We start from the raw sequence: 17,865 nt of genomic DNA on the forward strand, positions 1-17,865 counted from the left end.
GTGTTAGTAATTTTTCTGCCTGCCTATAAAATTTGTTGTTAGTTCACCACTAACACTGAACTACACTTGCAGCATACCAAGTGTGCCTTTCCAACCAGAACCATTTTTTAATAAGCATTTGTCAGTTAAAATGTCACTTTTAGCAAAAAGTACATGGGGAACCAAAGGAAAAACACTTGTATTCAGTAGGTGCTGCGGACCAAATATATTTGACACAGCAAGATCAGAGTACTGCAAGGATATTTTATTTTAATACCCTGTATGGACAGCAGTCCACTGTAAAAGTACAACTTAAGGGTAGGCTGATAAATAATATTTGCAAGGTCTGCATTGCTCTGGACATGGAGAACAAAGGCAAATCTGACAGGTGGCTATCAAGGCTTACTGATTCATTAATGAAGCTTTAAACATTTGGAAAATGAGAGCATGTGCCTTAAGTATTCTGTAAGCAGCGTGCCTGCCTGCTTCAGCAGCTCACCTGACCTGGAAGCTTACAAGGGTCATCCTTTTTAGCCTTGCAACCTGGAAAAGATGGAAGATGGTTAAAAGTTTTCCACAAAAGGACAGGAATAATGACCGAGAATATCGCAAGCCCTCGGGGCGCGGTCTTGCTGAGGGTACCCAAGGAAGGCTGTCCTCAGCCCCAGAGAGGTTTGCTAACAGGTGCCCCAAGGCCCAGCACCCCTGCCAGGGCAGGGAGCCGGCCCCGAGCCTGCCCCTAAGGACACACCTTGGAGCTGGGGCAGGCATCCCTGCAGGCCTTGTCCCGCCGGCCTGAAAACACCTTGGAAGTAGTTCTCGACTGAACCTGACGATCTGTAAGGCCTGGGAAGCACTGGGAACAACAGAAAACGAAAGGGGGCTGGCACGACAAGCGGGATCCCGGCGCCGTGATTCGTCCTTCACGAATCACGAATCACGGTACCTTCACGGTACCGGCAGCGCCGCCTCACGCGCCGCGAGAAGCGCGAGGCGTCCCCTGGGCTTCTGACCCGTCCCTCGCTTTTCCTCACCAGCCGCCCCAAGACGCCCTCGCAGCCCCCCGCGCTCCGCCGCTTCACGGGGACGAAGAACGGCCGGGGGGGGGTGGGGGGGGGGGGGGGCAGCAGCGGGGCCGCCGGCACCGCCCTTCGCAGCCACCGCCGCCGCCGCTCCACCCGCCTCCCCCAGCCCCTGATTGGCCGCCGCTTCCCGCCCCTCGGAGCGTTCACTGATTGGATGGAGCGGGGAGGGTGTCCCTCCCTCCCTCCTTCCCTCCCTCCCTCCCTCCCTCCTTCCCTCCCTCCCTCCCTCCCTCCCTCCCTCCTTCCCTCCCACGCAGCTGCGCGGCCGCCGAAAGCCAGGGCGGCGCATGCGCGGCCGCTCCGCAGCTGGAAGGCGGCGAGTCCGCCCGCCCGCCAGGGGGCACTGTGGGTCAGAGCGGCGCCCGCCGCCGGAACGCACGCGCCAGGCCCGGCCCCGCCGCGCGAGGAGCCGCCGCCGCCCGCAGCCGCCGCCGCCTCGGGGACCCGCCCGCAGCCCCGCACACCCCGCACACCCCGCCGCACCGCCCGCAGGCCCCGCGCGGCGCAGCGCAGCGCCCGCCGCCATGCCCAAGAATAAAGGTGAGGAGCCTCCCCTGCCCCTGGGCCGGGCCCGGGCCCGGGCCGGGGAGCGCCGCGCTGGGGAGGCCCGGGGACGCTCCCCACGCCCGCCGCGCGACTCACGTGCGAGCCGCCGCGGCCTGGTGCCCGCGGGCGGGGCGAGGAGGGGGCGGAGGAGCCCTCCCGCACGCCCCCCCCACCCCCCCCCCGCGCCGCCGGGTCCTCCGGGCCGCTTAGAGCTCCCGGCCCGGCCCTGGTGGCGTGCGGCCCGGCGCTGTGTGCGAGGCCTGGCCGGGCGGGCGGGCGGGCGGGAGGAGGCCCTGGCGGGGCTGGGCTGTCAGGGGAGGCCCTGCCCGTCGGCCCTCGGGGGCGCCGCGGAGTCAAGGGCCCAGTGTGAGCGCCTCGTCGGGAGGTGCTGGGTGCGTCTGCTTCGCCCCTTTCCCCCAGCCTGCCGCGAAAAGGAGGATAAGAAGAGAGGGAGGGGAAGGCTGATCTGTGTTTTCGTGGAGAGCACTGAGTCCCCGTGCCACGTGTGTGCCTTTTGAAAAGGGCGTCTTCGCGTGGAATGTAAGCTTTTCCCCCTGTATGTCAGGAGGTTCAGCAGTTCAGTAACCGCTCAGGTTATTCTTCTGCTCTTTGTTAGTTACGTGCATCAAGTTATGTCACCGTTGTTTATGAGGCATTTGGCAGCAGCAGTCTCAAAAACTGGAAATGGTTATCTTCTGCAAGCCCTGTTCGGGGCTGCTGCCACCCCGGAACAACTAGGGCCTCTTAAATAGTGGAGGCTCTAATCTTCTAATTACTGTGTTACTGCTCAGTGAAATATTTAGAGCTAAAGTCGTTAAAAGTGGATGGGATAGTCAGAACGGCCATATAGAGAACAAGCACAGAAATCCCCACAAGTCTGGTTGTTTCTTTCACTGCAGTCACAGGTAGTAACATATGCTCTTTTTTTCTTTTTAATTTAGGCAAAGGAGGTAAAAATAGGCGACGAGGTAAGAATGAGAATGAATCAGAAAAAAGAGAACTGGTGTTCAAAGAAGATGGGCAAGGTGAGTTTTTTGCTCTATTATGGCAGTGCCATTGTGTCCAGTCAAATACTGTAAGTGATATGCATTGGATGTCTGAGAAATACAAAGTTACTGTGGAATAAAGAAAGGGGTTGTTATTAAGGTTGCATTTAAATTCTGAATGACACATTGAGTGTAGGAGGAAGACATTAGGAAAAGGGAAATTTTAAAAAGCTTCACCACTCAAGGATGAAGCTTGCACCTTATTTGTGATGCCATGTGTAAATCAGGATCTACGTGAATGTTCCCTAGAAATCCCTTCAGTTGATCTGTGTGAGGGTCTGCAAGCAGCTAGCTTAGCTGCTGCAGTTTGGTGTTGCCAGTAGCTGCTGGATGTCTCTTGGATGCACAGTCCTCCTTTCTGTTTACACCAAGTGTGACACTTCCTGGATCCTTACATGCCCTCTCTGGAATCACTGACCTGGCAGAACAGTACATCTCTCAGTGCTGCTGTCCCCTGATGGTTTGGTTTAATTGGTGCCTGGGATGTGTAACAATTGTTAGAACAGGAGCAGTAGGTAAGGTACTTACTTGGATGCTGTCAGGTAAAGTAAGCTACAGGAGTGTTCAGCTGGAGGGTGATGACTAGGATTCCCCTCTCCCCTGCCTTTTGGTGATGGTGAGCTTCCCTCCCTTTTCGCTTACCCTGTCTTGTGTGTCACACTCTTGTGGTTGCTCACATATACACGAGTGCATGCGTAGTGACCAGTTAACCAGTTGCTTTTTTTAAATCACTGTAAAACAAGTGACCACTGAGCTCTTTCTGATATTCTGTGACAGTTGTAAGTAAAAAAGCAGTTGATTTTAATGCATCTATACAACTTAAAATCCTTTTGACTCCTAAGCAAAATCTACTTAATGAAATATTATTCTCAGTTACTAGTATTCTCATGTGGTTTGTTGGCCTGTCTAGGTTGTGCTGAAGAAAGATTTTAAAATTCTGAAATGCAGCTCTGGCTAATTGGGAAATATTTTTTTCCTGGCAAGTATAGGAAGTCAGATAATGTTATAATTCTTATAATTCTTATAATAATGATGTTGCAGTTCTTGCAGGCTTTATAATAATAATGTTACAATTCTTACAGGCTTTATTATTTTTGCTTAAGTGGTAATAGATTATGCTGCAAACTTCAGTAGTGTGTCTGAAGTACTTCAGCAGTGATTTCTGGAACACAATGAGGGAAGGAGATTAAATACAAGGTGAGAGAGATTGAGGGTGGGTGTTGAAGAGAAGCTTCACAGTTTTCAGATGAAGCCTGGTACTTGGCTTTCAGACAGTTTCTGAGAACACCAGAATGTGTCCTTTCAAGAACAGCATTTTTTTCCACAGAGCATCTGCAGCAGGGATGCAGAACCTCGGTGGGGTATACAGACATGCCACTTTCTCCTCAGTAATGACACAAGATTTTGTCTGTTAGAACAGATGCTGAGATACTGTCATAAACTCAGACTCTGATTTGATAGCTATAAAAATTACTTGTAGTAACATGTTAAAGGGAACAGAAGCATGGATACAACCAAGAATGAATGGTATTAGAAAAACGTTAACATCACAATAATACAAAAACTGTGATACATTCAGCAGCCTGTGTGGCTGGTCAAAGCTCCTCTCAGCTGCTTATATTTAATAAAGTGTTACAGCAGATTTTGGTTAAGGTGACAAAAGTTATTGGTTGTTTCATGAAACTGCATTTGTTTAGAAGTTTTGTTCTATGTTACTGTCTCTTTCAGAATATGCCCAGGTCATCAAGATGTTAGGCAATGGAAGACTGGAGGCATTATGTTTTGATGGTGTGAAGAGGTTATGTCATATTAGAGGGAAACTAAGAAAAAAGGTAATTCTGAAGCATTGCAATAGAGAACAGTGGCATTTTGCATGATACATGATTGTAAGAGTTCATGTATGTAGCTTGTTACAAAAGTTAATATTTTTATTTCTATCTTAAACTTTTTCTGATAGTAAGCTAGTTTGTTGTGTTAGTTTTGCTGGCACAAAAATAGGCAGGCTTTGGCTTTTGAGGGAAGTTTGTAGTTCAAGAGCTGCCTTTGGATGTGTATATTTCAGAGAAGATTTTATAGCTGCTTACAAAATACGAATTTTTTGCATTCTATAAATCTGTGTGTGTGTGTGAAATACTAAAGAGCTCCCTAACTGTAGATAGGAAACTTGATAACTATTTTGAAAATCAGCATGTTATATCTGAGACTAGATCAGTACTTAGCTTAGCATGGGAACTTTTGTTTAGGTGAAGATTGACACCCAGCATAGGAAAATAAAGATGCAAACAGGTTGTCCAAAACCACCTTTTTTATATGCTTTTTCCCTAAACCATTAAGAATCAGGGTTTGATGCCCCACTTAGTTCAACCTGTGAAGGAACTGAGTAATTATAGTTGTTATCTCACTGGGTGACTTACCTGAGAATAGTTCAGTAAGGGCAGTTTGGGAAAGTTTCTTTATCGCTTCACAGGCACCTCAGGTGCTTTAATTTCACTCTCCACTCATCAGTTCCCAAAACACTTGCATGCAAAGCTGATCTGCAGAAGTTGTACCTTGAGGGAAGTCAGGTGTATGTACATGTTTGTGGTCTTAACTTTGCCATCTTTAGGTGGTGTCCCCTCTTGCCTTTGTCAGATGCTACAGCTTTCTTACCTTGACTGGTGTGTGGTGTGGAGGGGGTCCTCTCAGAGAGATAATAATCTGTTCCAAATAAAACAGACATCCACTGTGTTCATTCTGGGTTGTTCCACCTGTTTGTTTTTTGAGACCAATGAGCACGTATTTTGGCATAAGTGTGAGCCCTGCTAGCTGCCTGCGTAGGCTGCAATAAGCTGTGGAAGGTAATGATGAATGTACATACATGAATGCTCAGTGCTGCAGAATTAATTTCTTGCTACAGAAAGCATCACTTCTCTATTACTCATGTCTAAAGGAAAGGAAGTCTCAACTGAAAGATATTTTATCACCAAATAAATCAGGCTGATGTGTAATAGAACTGTCTTGTGCATTTAAATTAGCATGTCCTGTTTTACAGGCTTCTGGCTTTGGTTTGACTGATTAGCATAGTCATTTACTAGAAACAACTCCATTAATTTTCATGTGCTTTTCACTGTTTTTGTCCATCGTTGCCTTCATCAAGTTTTCCATTCATTTTTGCCCTTGTGGAGCTCAGTTCACAGAGTGGTGGCTTGATGGATTATTTCTGTTTTCTCAGAAGTTACGACTTAATAATCACCTTGTTGGCATGAAGCTCTTCAAAAAAATTTTATTTACCTTAGTAATCTCTCCATAACATGTGAATTAACGTATTTTTTACATTAGCTTTGCTGTTAAAATACAAAATTGGATATTTACAGTTTACTGGTTAGAAAGTGAAAAGTTTCGTGTCTCTCAGTAAACCTGAATGTGCTGTTTGAGTCTTGTGTTATACAACAGAAGTGTAATTCCTGCAATGTAACACATGTTTTCTCTTTCAGGTTTGGATAAATACATCTGATATTATATTGGTTGGCTTAAGAGACTACCAGGTAAACACCTCATGTAATTTTTCAATGAAGAATATCTTACAAACAGTTTTATTTAATGTTAAATTGCAGCAGAAATTCCCATCTAGCACTTGAATTTGTCTTTATTTATGCTAAATAATTACTTTTAGCTTCCTTGTATTAAAGAAAGATTGTCATGAGTAGATGACAAATCCTAGTTCAACTTGTTTTTCTAAATTGCACCCTGTGACTTTCTGAGTGAAGGTGCTTACTGGCACCACACATAACCTTTTATTTCCAGGTGTAGCTTTTTGATGCTTGCATCCTGTGATATAAGGGAAATTGGGCCAAGCACCAAACATTTTATTGTGATAATCAGAATTTTCAGTAGTCAGAATTTTGGAGCCTTGATGTTTAGTTTTTTACATTAAGAGGTCAGTTCATCCCTGATTAGTTTCTACTTAAATTTTCAAAAATGGAATGGCATAATTTTACCTAAAGTAATGCTTAATGGAAAACAGTTGTCACATTTTCACTAGGTAGGTGAATGTTAGTGTTGTGTCATCAGTTATTTGAAGATAGATTTTGGTTCTGAAACATACATGGAGTTGTAAAACTTCTAAGATGCTGTCATTTACAGTATATATTAAATTGCTAGAAGCCAGTAATTTTTGACACTTCCTGATTTGACTGCCAAATACCTCACTGTGTGTGTTCTCTGGAGAAAGATTACTTTGAACGGAATAAAACTGAACTTCCCAAATTACTGGCAGTAGGAGAGAATTAAGTTCTCACCCAGAAGGAATGAAGATATTTTACAAATGAGCATTTTTTATGAACTGAAGGGGAAGGAGGAATAAGATATTATGCTGTAAATAATATAGGTGCTATTCTTCTGTAAATAATACAGATGTTACTAGTCTGCTGAGCTTAATAGGGATTTTTCTTCACAGATGCCTAATAAATTCTGATAATTTCTTAATTAGGATAACAAGGCTGATGTTATTCTAAAGTACAATGCAGATGAAGCCAGAAGTCTGAAAGCATATGGGGAGCTTCCAGAACATGGTAAAAATCTCATCACTTCATATTGAAAGTTCATATTGGACAAGAATATTCGGTCTGTCTTGATTTGGTGTGTGTGTTTTCCTTAACTGCTGTAAATTCCTTTTTAGCTAAAATCAATGAAACGGACACATTTGGTCCAGGAGATGATGATGAAATCCAGTTTGATGATATTGGAGATGATGATGAAGATATTGATGATGTAAGTAAACACATCTTTTGTATCATATGCTTGAAACTGTCATCTTTGGCAGCAAGCTGTTTTTCATTGTTGAAAGCAAGTAAGATAATACGTAGAGGTTCAGAATAGCTCACATTCTCAGGCACTGCATCGGAAAATGGTGTGGATGTGTGCAGGCCGACTTTCTGTTCTCTTCTGTCCTACTGTATTCCTTCAGTTGACCTCTAAGCAAAAAGTCTGCTTTAAAACATACATGTCCATGCATTCTCATAACCGTTAAGATGCCTAAAAGAAAACAAAAGTTGTTTGATCCAGAAGACACCCACGACTTACGTAGCCACCTCCATTCAGATGATTGAGGTGTGTGCACGCATGAGGAGTTGCAGTTGTGCAGATTGGTGACTATACATGAATGTAGCTGAGTATGTTTATATTGAAGGAACTGAATGTGTGGCCCTCAGTACTGCTCTCTGAGGTGTAAGCACCTTAAAACAACCTCATGGTGGAAAGCAAAGCAAATTATTCAGGAAGGTTGAGCAGACTACTGTGATTTCCTTGTGTCCCCTGCATAGTAGGGTAGAAAGATCTCTCGGGGAGCAGGCACAAAGACTAATGGGTCAGCCCCTGTGCCATATAGGGCAGCTACAAATCAGCCCAGCCATAAACTGCTGATGCAAAGTACGCTGGACACCAGCTGCTCGTACAGGGCACAGGTTATGTAGGTGTTTTGGGGAAGTGCATGAACACGTGTGGGTTTTACCTTGATTCCTTTGCTGTTTTAACAACCTTGCTATCTAATAATAACTACAGAAATAATTGAGGTATTTCTGTTTTTTAAAATAACAGACTTTAAGTCTTCATTTCTGTTCATATAAAAATCATAAAAAGCTGCATCTTAGTAGTTACTGAAGTTAATAAAAATCCTGAATTTATAGATTGCCATAATCTGTTGTGTTACTGCTTATCACTAAGCCATGACACCCGAGCATGCACACTCTTACATTGTAGTAGTAAAATTGTTACTCAGATTATATAGTAAATTGCAGAAGTAAAATCTGCTGTGAAATGTTTTCTAAGATGATGCACTTTATTTTGCAATTGAGAGATGAATGTGTGCAGGGTCAAGTGGCTGAGAGGATAAGTAGTAACTTTGTGAGCCAGTGAGTTGAGTTAATTGGATAGACTGTTCTAAGAACATTATTATGTTTTAGTTCCTCATCTTTTAAGCTTCCGTGAGCTGTGCAATGTAATATTATTATTTAAGAAAGGAAAAGACATAAAGAGAGAACATTAGTAACCTCTCTGAAGATCATCGTATTTCACCTAAGAATGAAGTGCAGCTTCCAAGGTCATAGTTATCATGAAAGACTTGGGAGAACCTTTTCTATGTTGTTTATGTGAGAAGAATGGTTAGAAAACTTTGCCATCAAATGAATCTGGATAATCAATACATAGGGAAGTTACCCTTTTACTCAAGGTTTGGTTTTGAGAATCGTAGGCTAATTTATGTCTGTAATCTTTATGGGTAATTATATTGGCAAAATTGCTCACCTGCGTCACTATTGTAACAGCGTTGATGGGGATGTAAGAGGACAGGATTTGTTCACATGTTAAGAAAATGGGATATTAACCGAGGCAAAAACAGTACTGTAGTGAGTTGAGGAGGTCTCCTGTTGAACTGTAAACATAGCTTAAAGACAGAGTTGCTTGTTGAAAAAAAATGCATGTGGATTAAATACATGGTGTGGTGTTTTTGCTTTTCAGATCTAATTTGGAACAGAGGTTTACATTCCGATTTTTTTTTCTCCAAGGATTGTTCTACATTGGTATTTCGATTATTTTTTGGGGTGAAGTCCCTTTCTTTTAAGAAGACTGAAAATTCTCGGTAAAGAGTGTAGTTTGTTACATCAAAAGGGTTTATTTTCAATGTTTGTTTTAAAGTATTTATATTTCTTTAGAAATGGAGAATGCTGGATTATCACAAAGGTTCAGTGAAAATGCCACAAATACTTTATCTTCACCAATTAGAGCTTTTACCTCTGGATGTAAGTGAGATACAGTGACATGGGCTGTTAAAACACTGCGTTTTCCCTCTTCTGTTTTCATCACTACAATTCCAGTTAAACTTATATTTTGAAATAAAAATTGCTTACCCTGTAACTATAATGGATTTTGATTAAATACAAATACCCAGTTCAGATTAGTATCAAATCATACTATGCAGTGTCTGTCCTTATACCCTTTGCCTTGATGTTAACTTTAAAAAGATTTTGATAATATGAAAGGAAGGCAGAAATCTGCATTTCAATTCATAATGCGTGATGAATCTGCTTTTCATGTCTAGGAGCATGCTGCTATTTTTATACTGATTTTGATAATTAAAAACACTCGTTATTTCAGAGGTGTGAATTTGCGACAGCGGAGGGGTAGGGGGGAAGTAAAGATAAAAAGTTAGCAGCATCTCAGAATTGCAGTTGTTAAAAACTGTCTTGCGTGCATAGCTCTTCTGCGTCAAGCTGTAGTTGCAGAAGTTGAACACTGGGTGGCACCCAACTTGACAGGGGCACATTAGTGCCGACCATCCATCCTTGGGTTTGTGCTGAAAAATACGTAAAATACTTTTTTTCCCCCAAAGTGAATGTTTAACATTCTCGATATCTTAAACATGTAGAATATTTTTACATTATAGAAAAGGTTATGTTAAAAGTAGAGTTTTATTTTAATCTTAAATTCCATACATCATAAGGTGCAACATCAGAGCTTATGTGAACTTTGAATAACAATATAAATGAAAAAATGGATTTGTGTCAAACGTAGTAAAAGAACCTATTCATCCAGAATGAGTCACTGAAACAAACTAATGGAAAGATTCTTCTCCACCTTCAGACTGGAGGAGTCAGTTAAGAAGCTGAATAAAGACTTAACACCATCGTGCAAAAACTATTTCTGCAGTAGCCTTAGTTTCTCTCTCTTCAATCATGTATTTAACAACTCTGAAAGCAGGTTAATGAATGGAAAACTTCCTTTTGTGCCATAAAAATCTGATTCTTGACACTTGTATTCGTTATACGGTCTTTTTGGTATGATGTAAAGTGACTACCCCAATAGATAAAAACAAAATTACTGTAAGTATGGAGTGGCCTCATTGCTTTACATAATTTTTAAGGAGTTCTGTGCTAGATTTGAACTCCCAGGGCAAAAATATCCTCTCTTTTATTTTTTTTCTTTAATATCTATTTTTCTTGCATGGATCTGTTATCTGGGATAACATTTTCTCAGCGTTAAGTAGTTTTGCCAAGTATTTATTGGGTTTTTAATATTTGTTGTAAAAACTTGGTAAATATTGGGGAAAGATTGTACCAAGATAGCATTCCTACTCCACTGATCTTATAGTATATGAATTTACTGTCTTTCTATACCTATAAGGTCAAATTGTGAAGCTGTGATGTTTCAGAAGGTCTGTTAACCATTCCCTAGCTCATTACTTTCCTCAAGCAGATTATGAGCGGCTCCAAACACGATTAAAAGCTCTCAAAACTGGTCTTGAGGTCCAAGTGCAGGTGTCTGTCCTCTCAGTTGTGCTAGCAGAAAGGTTAATTATTAAATGACCATGAATGTTTACTGAAGATACAAATGTTATGGAAACTATACTTGCCAAAACAAATATTGTATATGTGGGGAAAATGTAAATTTGCAAGGTCAGTGGTGAGAAGAAATAGAAATTGATACTCTGCAGTGGCAACAAATTTATTTCTGTACCAGCATTCTCAAGTATAACAGAGACTTCAGCTGTGAGACAAGGAGGGAGCTCTGTTCCTGGCAGAATTAGTTATGGTTTGCCCTGAGGTTCCTTCCAATCTTTATTGCTCCCAGGCTTATGTCTTGCTCAGCCTAAACTCTGCCGAGTTCTAAGGAATCCCCTATTTAATTGAAGTTCTTATCAACACCCCAGTTCAATACCATCTGGCTTCTACTTGCATACTAGACTGTGTTGCCATCCTTGGATATACTTCCTCATCTTATTTCTCTGTCCACTACTAAAGCTCCTTTCATAGCCCAATCTAGGCCGATTTTTATTGTCCCTTGTTTCCCTTTTACTGGAGAGGGAAAAACAGCTTGTGCAAGTAGCTCCCTTTTCAGTGTCTCCAGGGGCAGAGCAGCAGCTGCCAGGTAGAAGTTTGCAAGTTTGCTGAATGAAAAGCCATGAAAGGTGCTCCATATGTAAGAGTATTTTCTAGATAAATTTTAAGACCAGTGACAAGTGGTGTTCCCCAAGGGTCAGTACTAGGACCACTGCTGTTTAACATCTTTTGTCAGCAACGTGGACAGTGGCATTGAGTGCACCCTCAGCAAGTTTGCCAACAACACTGAAGTATGTGGTGAGGTCAACATGCTGGAGGGAAGGGATGCCATCCAGAGGAACCTTGACAGGCTTGAGAAGTGTGCTTGTGCAAGGTCCTGTACCTGGGTGAGGGCAGTCCCAAGCACAAATACAGGTCGGGTGGAGAATGGATCAAAAACAGCACTGAGGAGAAGGTGTTAGTTGATGAGAAGCTCAACATGAGCTGGCAATGTGCACTTGCAGCCCAGAAAGCCAACCCTGTCCTGGGCTGCATCAGAAGAAGTGTAGCCAGCAGGTCAAGGGAGTGAGTCTCCCCTTTTACTCAGCTCTCATGTGACCCCACCTGGAGTACTGTGTCCATTTCTAGAGTAAAATATCCATTTCTGGAGCCCCCAACATAAGAAGGACATGGAGCACATGGAGAAAGTCCAGAGAATGGCCATGAAGACGATCAGGGGGCTGGAGCACCTCTGCTATGAAGACAGGCTGAGGGAGCTGAGGCTGTTCAGCCTGGAGAAGGGAAGGCTCCGGGGAGACCTTATAGCGGCCTTCCAGTGCCTGAAGGGGCTACGGGAAAGCTGGGGAGGGACTTTTCATCAGAGAGGGCAGTGACAGGGCAAGGGGTAATGGTTTTAAACTGAAAGAGGACAGATTTAAGTTAGACCTCGGGAGGATGCTGAGACACTGGCACAGATTGCTGAGGGAAGTTGTGGATGCCCCATCTCTGGAAGTGTTTGAGAGCAGGCTGAATGGGGCCCTGAGCAGCCTATTCTAGTGGGAGGTGTCCCTGCCCATGTGGTGGGGTTTGAACCAGATGATGTTTAAGGTCCCTTCCAACTCAAACCATTATATGATTCTGTGATATTTAACTTTGGGAACTGCTGCTGGCTTTTTACCTATGGAGTAAAACTGAAAGCAGGGATTCAAAAGTTAGTTTCCTGCAGCTAAAGTGTAAGCTTTGTGTTCTCTGTGATGTTTCTCACTTTGAGGTCTTCTCTGTGATTAAAATGTTGAAACATGATTTTTGGTCATTGTTCCAAACCTTTCTCTCTTCACCTTATAGTAAGGGCAGCTGTGCATTTAGTTGTACAGTCCTAATGCTTTTTCACCTTAATCCTTAGCAAATATAGTCCAGACATGCTAACTGGAAAAGAAGTATATGGTTTTTCAAAAACCAAACACCTCTGCTCTTTATGCAAGAGGAGGAGCTGATAACCAATGATTGTTGAACTCTGTGCTGTTTACTTGTTACTGCTGATAAGTGACATACGGACTGTGCACTGTGTGTTAGTGTGCATATATGTGGTGTTACCTGCTAGTACCATGTATGTTCTACCATGCATACCATACACATATATTTTACCTTATGTATATATGCACACGTAAATTAGTGAACAGTATACAAACTGCTAGAGGTTATTGATTGCTCTGTAGTCTGAGTGACGGCCATAAATGAAAATAAGCAGATGGGTAAGGGTTTGCTCAGTGTGGGACCCAGCTGTGCTCCTGACCAGGTTCTTCATGATGGGAGAACAGGGCTCATGGCATGTCCTGGTTGTGAACTCCTGCTAGGACTGCTGCTCCCTGGGGCCCTCTGGTGATGAGGTGAGGCCTATTTTCAGGTGAGTCAGGTTGTTGACTCTTGATGAGCAAGTGCCAGTCTTAAGCTGTGATCATGTGCTGCTATTTGACATGAGTATTATAGGACTTGAATACGTGTATTATATGGTTGTCTAGAGGGCTCAACCCTAGGTTTTAATATCTGGACACTATGGTATCCTATAGGTAGTTTTACCATTTAACAGAAGTGAGGACTTGAAAGTTAAAGTAAGTGCAGCCTTTTGGAATGTGTGTGGGAGATGAGACATTATTTGAAATAATCTGGGAGTAGTCTGAGTGTAGCTTTTATTTGTCCCTTGAAATTTGAGGCCTATTGCTGGCTTTAGTGAAGGTAGCTGCTGGCCATGCTTACTCATTTTAGTACAAAACAATCTTCAGAATTTATTTCTTTGGATGTGCTTGCCCTTTGGGAGAGGAGGGAAAAGAGGTCAGCCTTTTACTTACTTTGTTTTTCATCAAAACAAGCATAAGTCAGGGTTCCTATTGATTAATTCAGGTTGCTTGTGCTATATCTTGTCCATCAGATTTAATGCCCAAGATCACCTTTGTGCTTATAAAATAGTGTCAACCAATTAGAGAGGCAAGCTGCAAATAGTGAGTACCTTCATGTAGTAATTCCATCTAGGAAGTAGGTACTAGCAGCCAGGTACCACTAGAAATATCTATAAACTTGTTTCTCCTTTCAAGTGCTTGTTTGCTCTTGGACCATGCTTGAGATCCTAATATTTTAATTACACCAGTTATGTTTCAAAAAATACATAGGTGAGACTGTGTTGTCTGTCCTAGGAGTCAGGTTTTCTTCATGTTCTTTCCAATGTGCTTCTAGATAGGGAGGACACTTGCACAGCAGTTTATTTATATCCAGGCTGTCAGCTTGAGAAAGGAAAGCTTTAGCAGAAACTGAAAGGGCCTTGGTAACAGTTAAGGGGCCTACTGCTGCATCACGTGTCTAAGAACAACATTCTCTTTTGAAGTACTGCTGTGTTTTGCAGGCACTTTCTACACTCTTGTAGATGGCTCGTATTTGTGCCTCTAGGCCGTTCTGGTTTGAGCCAGGACAGCTGTGATGATGTAGGAGTCTCTTCCGCGGTCACTAGCATCTGTATTCCTTAATCAGCCTTAGTCTTCTTTATGGTAAAGTTAATGAATTTTATTCCCAGCTGGGAAAGATCATCAGCAAAATGCCTTTGCGTGCTTGGCCTCTGGAGGGAGCAGGCAAGCAAAAAAAAAAAAACAACCCACAGCAGATGAGTTTGCCTCTGCTTCTCATCAGGAGTTTCTATCACTGGGTTTTAGGAACTCTGAGATGCCCGGTGTCCATAATAATTATTTCTGGGAATGGAAACACTTCAGAAATTTTTCCAAGGTTTTTGAAGCAGACCACCTTCTTTCTAAAGAACAAGCTGGTTCAAGTACATAAGAACAGGCTGAGGTGCAAGCCTGTCACTGGCAGCAACATGTGATGGATACTGGTGTCCCCATCCCTAGTAGATACAGCAAAGAGCAGCAGATAGACTGGAGGATCCTCGTGGGACACCCAGACCTGCATGGGTTATACACTTTCCACCATCTGTACCTGTTGTCAGGGAGGATTCAGCTTGGTCACAACCCTCAAGCCAGTGGTGGGACTCTCTGCAGTGCACATGTTGTCTCTGTGCTTAGAGAGAAAAGCCAAGGCTGCAAAGTGCTTGAGGAAACAGCTTCTGACTTAACAAGGCTTTAAAAGTCATTGTAGCAGACAGTGGTGAGGGTTGGGGAAAGATGTATTCACAAGATTTCTGAGAAGAATTTTACTCTTTTGCTGCCTTACCCCATGGAACGATCTCCCCTGCTCATGGCTGAAACTGGAGTGGTTAAAGCTGTAGTCCTTGAGACTCGTTGAGAATCCCTAGACCCTGAGAAGGTGTGGAAGACCCTACCACCCTCTGAACCTATGGACAGGGACTGTCCCAGCTTGCCTTGTCAAATTGCTCTGGAATAGGTCTGGGATGTTAATTATCAACTGATGCAGCAGGTGGCTGACCAGAGGGAGTCTCGCAGCAGCTCAGTTGTAGGGACCCTTGTGTCTTGAGTAAATAACAATGTGCAGCTAGATCCTAAGTTTTGCTAGAAATGGCGAAAGTAGCCAATGCATCTGTAGGGTGTGATAGAATATATGTATCTTCTGATCGGCGATACAACCTCACAGTTCTCTGCTGCTAATTGACTGCAGTGTAGGAGCCTGAATAGAAATGAAAAGGAAGAAGCCAGAGATTGGTTGTTAGTATGTGTAGGAACAGGTTTCCCCTAGATTTGGTCAATAGCTTCTTAAACTCTGGAGAGGTGCTGTTTAGATTTTTGCAGCTGGTAGCCTAACCTGGAGGATCTGCGGTATCTTTCTGTGGACCTGAAGGTTATGAAGTTTTTAATGGAAGATTTGATTCTTCACACCTATGACACTTGGAAAAGAAAAAGAATGGCGTGTCTATTTATTTTCATATTCATGAAGATGTTAGATGGTTCTGCCAACCCTCTTCGCCAAAGATGCATCTTAAAAGATGCCCTAAGACCACTGGTGTGCTTGCCCAGTCTTACTGCATTCCATTTGAGTGGCTGGGTCAGAAGTAATGGGCACCCTGTATCCCTGTGGGGTTGTCAGCTCCATCCCTGTAACAGCAGCTGGTTCCACTTGCAACCTAGTAATGGGTCTTTGGACCTCCACTGTTAATCAGAGTATGGGCAAGTGAGCAGAAGCCTCTTCCCAAAGTAATGAGCCAGTTATCAAAAGACATGGAAGATGTGTGGCTGATTCAGGCATGGAGGAGCATTTAGAAGAAATAGCTTGAGTGCCAAGAAGCCGATAACGGAAGATAGCATGACTCTTTCTGATTACTTGCACAGATTGACATCATCTAAATCAATCAAAATAATAAAAGGGAGGAAGAGAAAAGAGCATGACACCCAATAGTTTCCTCCTTTAATATCCAAGCCCTCCTTAAAACAGGTAATCTCCTTATTACTGCTTTTGAAAATAAAGTTTGCTCTTGATTGGGTAGTTTTTTCATTCTTTTTTTCTGTACTTGAATAATGATCATCTGCACACATGACTGTAGAAAATGTTAGTTTATAATCTATTTATATTGCATAGTAAGGATAAGTAAATACATCTTCATGTTTCTATGAAAACCTGATTCTCCCAGGACAAATTTCTTGAACTCAGGATTTCTGTTCATGTTGGGTTTTTTTAGCTTCATTTCTTTGCATTTCTTTAGCTTCATTTTTTGCCATCCACACATTGCAGTGGTTCTCTTGTACTGCTCATTGTTGGGCTGTTTTTGTTTCAAAATAACTTGATGTGAACATTATAGTTAGAACACCTTTATCAAGCTACATGTTAATATTTTTCAGAAAAAATTTAAATATTTGTCTTAAATTTTGGCAACTGCTTCAAAGAGCATACACAACTCAGTAATCACAACACAGTTAAAGAGGCTTCTTACCTTGACGCTTAACTTACTAAAGCCTACATGTACTGTTCTGTTAGACTACATTCTTTCTTCCGTTTACGGAAAGTGCTAGACCTTCAGCGCCAAATTGTTTCTCTCCAGGATCCTGTTTGACGCTCCCCACCCCATCTGTAAAGACTTCAAGTCTTTGTTACCCCCATAGAGGTGTGATGGTGTCTGCCTTGCTTATTAGGAGCCTGCAGAGATCTGCCATGGACCAGAACCACCACCTGTGGCAGTATAGATCTCTGAACCCTTTGGTGTTCTCAGGAACTGCTTCTGCCACTGAGATGTGCAGAAATACTGTCTCTAAAAGTTCTGTTCAAACTTTTGCGCAGTGTGTAATAACTGACAACAATTGTGCCATCACAAAATCATTTAAATTTGATGGTGGAGTTGGTTTTGTGCTCCTCCAGCCTTTATTTTTAGAAGTTTGCAAGATGATCCTTCCTTCAGCTGCATGAGGGGAATATACAGCTTAAAAGCTCATCCACCTGATGATACTCCTTTGGAGGAAAAAGTTCACGCATTTACTAAAAACTGGAAGCTATTTAAAATGCATGTTCTTCCTTTGTATTTACTTTTGAATCCCTCAACAAAACTTGTGTATGAGGTGCATGCAGAAGATGGGGCCTATTCTTCCCCTTTCGCAGGTTGCCAGTGCAGTTGGGTTGGACTAGTTGATCTTCAGGGGTCCCTTCTGAGCAATCCCCAGAAATTTAAAACCTGAGAAGTTTAAAACTTTCACGATATTTGGGGACTTAACACTGATCCTCAGAACACTGAAGAACATGGTATATGAGGAGAAAATGAGATCCACTGGAGATCAGGACTATTATATCTTGCATATCAGTCACATATGTAGATCAGGGGCTCCTGCCTGTTTTTGTAGTTCTTAATGTTTTTTTCATGGTCACAAGAATGAATGCACCTAGTTTGCAAAGCTGAAGCACTATATCCATATCATTTATTCAGCAGATACTATGTTACAATAACAAGGCATCAGAAGCCGCAGAAACCTAGTTCTCTCTTGG

At 42.6% G+C, this 17,865-nt stretch overlaps 1 protein-coding gene and 1 long non-coding RNA gene across 2 annotated transcripts; one reads left to right on the forward strand and one right to left on the reverse strand.

Moving 5' to 3' along the window:
- Positions 1-229: 229 nt before the first annotated feature.
- LOC127391512 (uncharacterized) lies at positions 230-1,751 on the reverse strand. Its single transcript, XR_007891047.1, has 3 exons — positions 1,707-1,751; positions 731-835; positions 230-522 (listed from the first exon to the last, which is right to left on the reverse strand). It is a non-coding gene; the product is annotated as an uncharacterized LOC127391512 (long non-coding RNA).
- On the forward strand, positions 1,438-10,436 carry EIF1AX (eukaryotic translation initiation factor 1A X-linked). Its single transcript, XM_051634329.1, has 7 exons — positions 1,438-1,604; positions 2,552-2,635; positions 4,385-4,488; positions 6,130-6,180; positions 7,125-7,206; positions 7,314-7,405; positions 9,149-10,436. The coding sequence occupies exons 1-7, from the start codon at positions 1,589-1,591 to the stop codon at positions 9,152-9,154; spliced, it is 435 nt and encodes a 144-aa protein (XP_051490289.1). The 5' UTR covers positions 1,438-1,588; the 3' UTR covers positions 9,155-10,436.
- The last annotated feature ends 7,429 nt before the right edge of the window (positions 10,437-17,865 follow it).

Source organism: Apus apus, chromosome 1 (assembly GCF_020740795.1).
Source record: "Apus apus isolate bApuApu2 chromosome 1, bApuApu2.pri.cur, whole genome shotgun sequence".
NCBI classification, from domain to species: Eukaryota; Metazoa; Chordata; class Aves; order Apodiformes; family Apodidae; genus Apus; species Apus apus.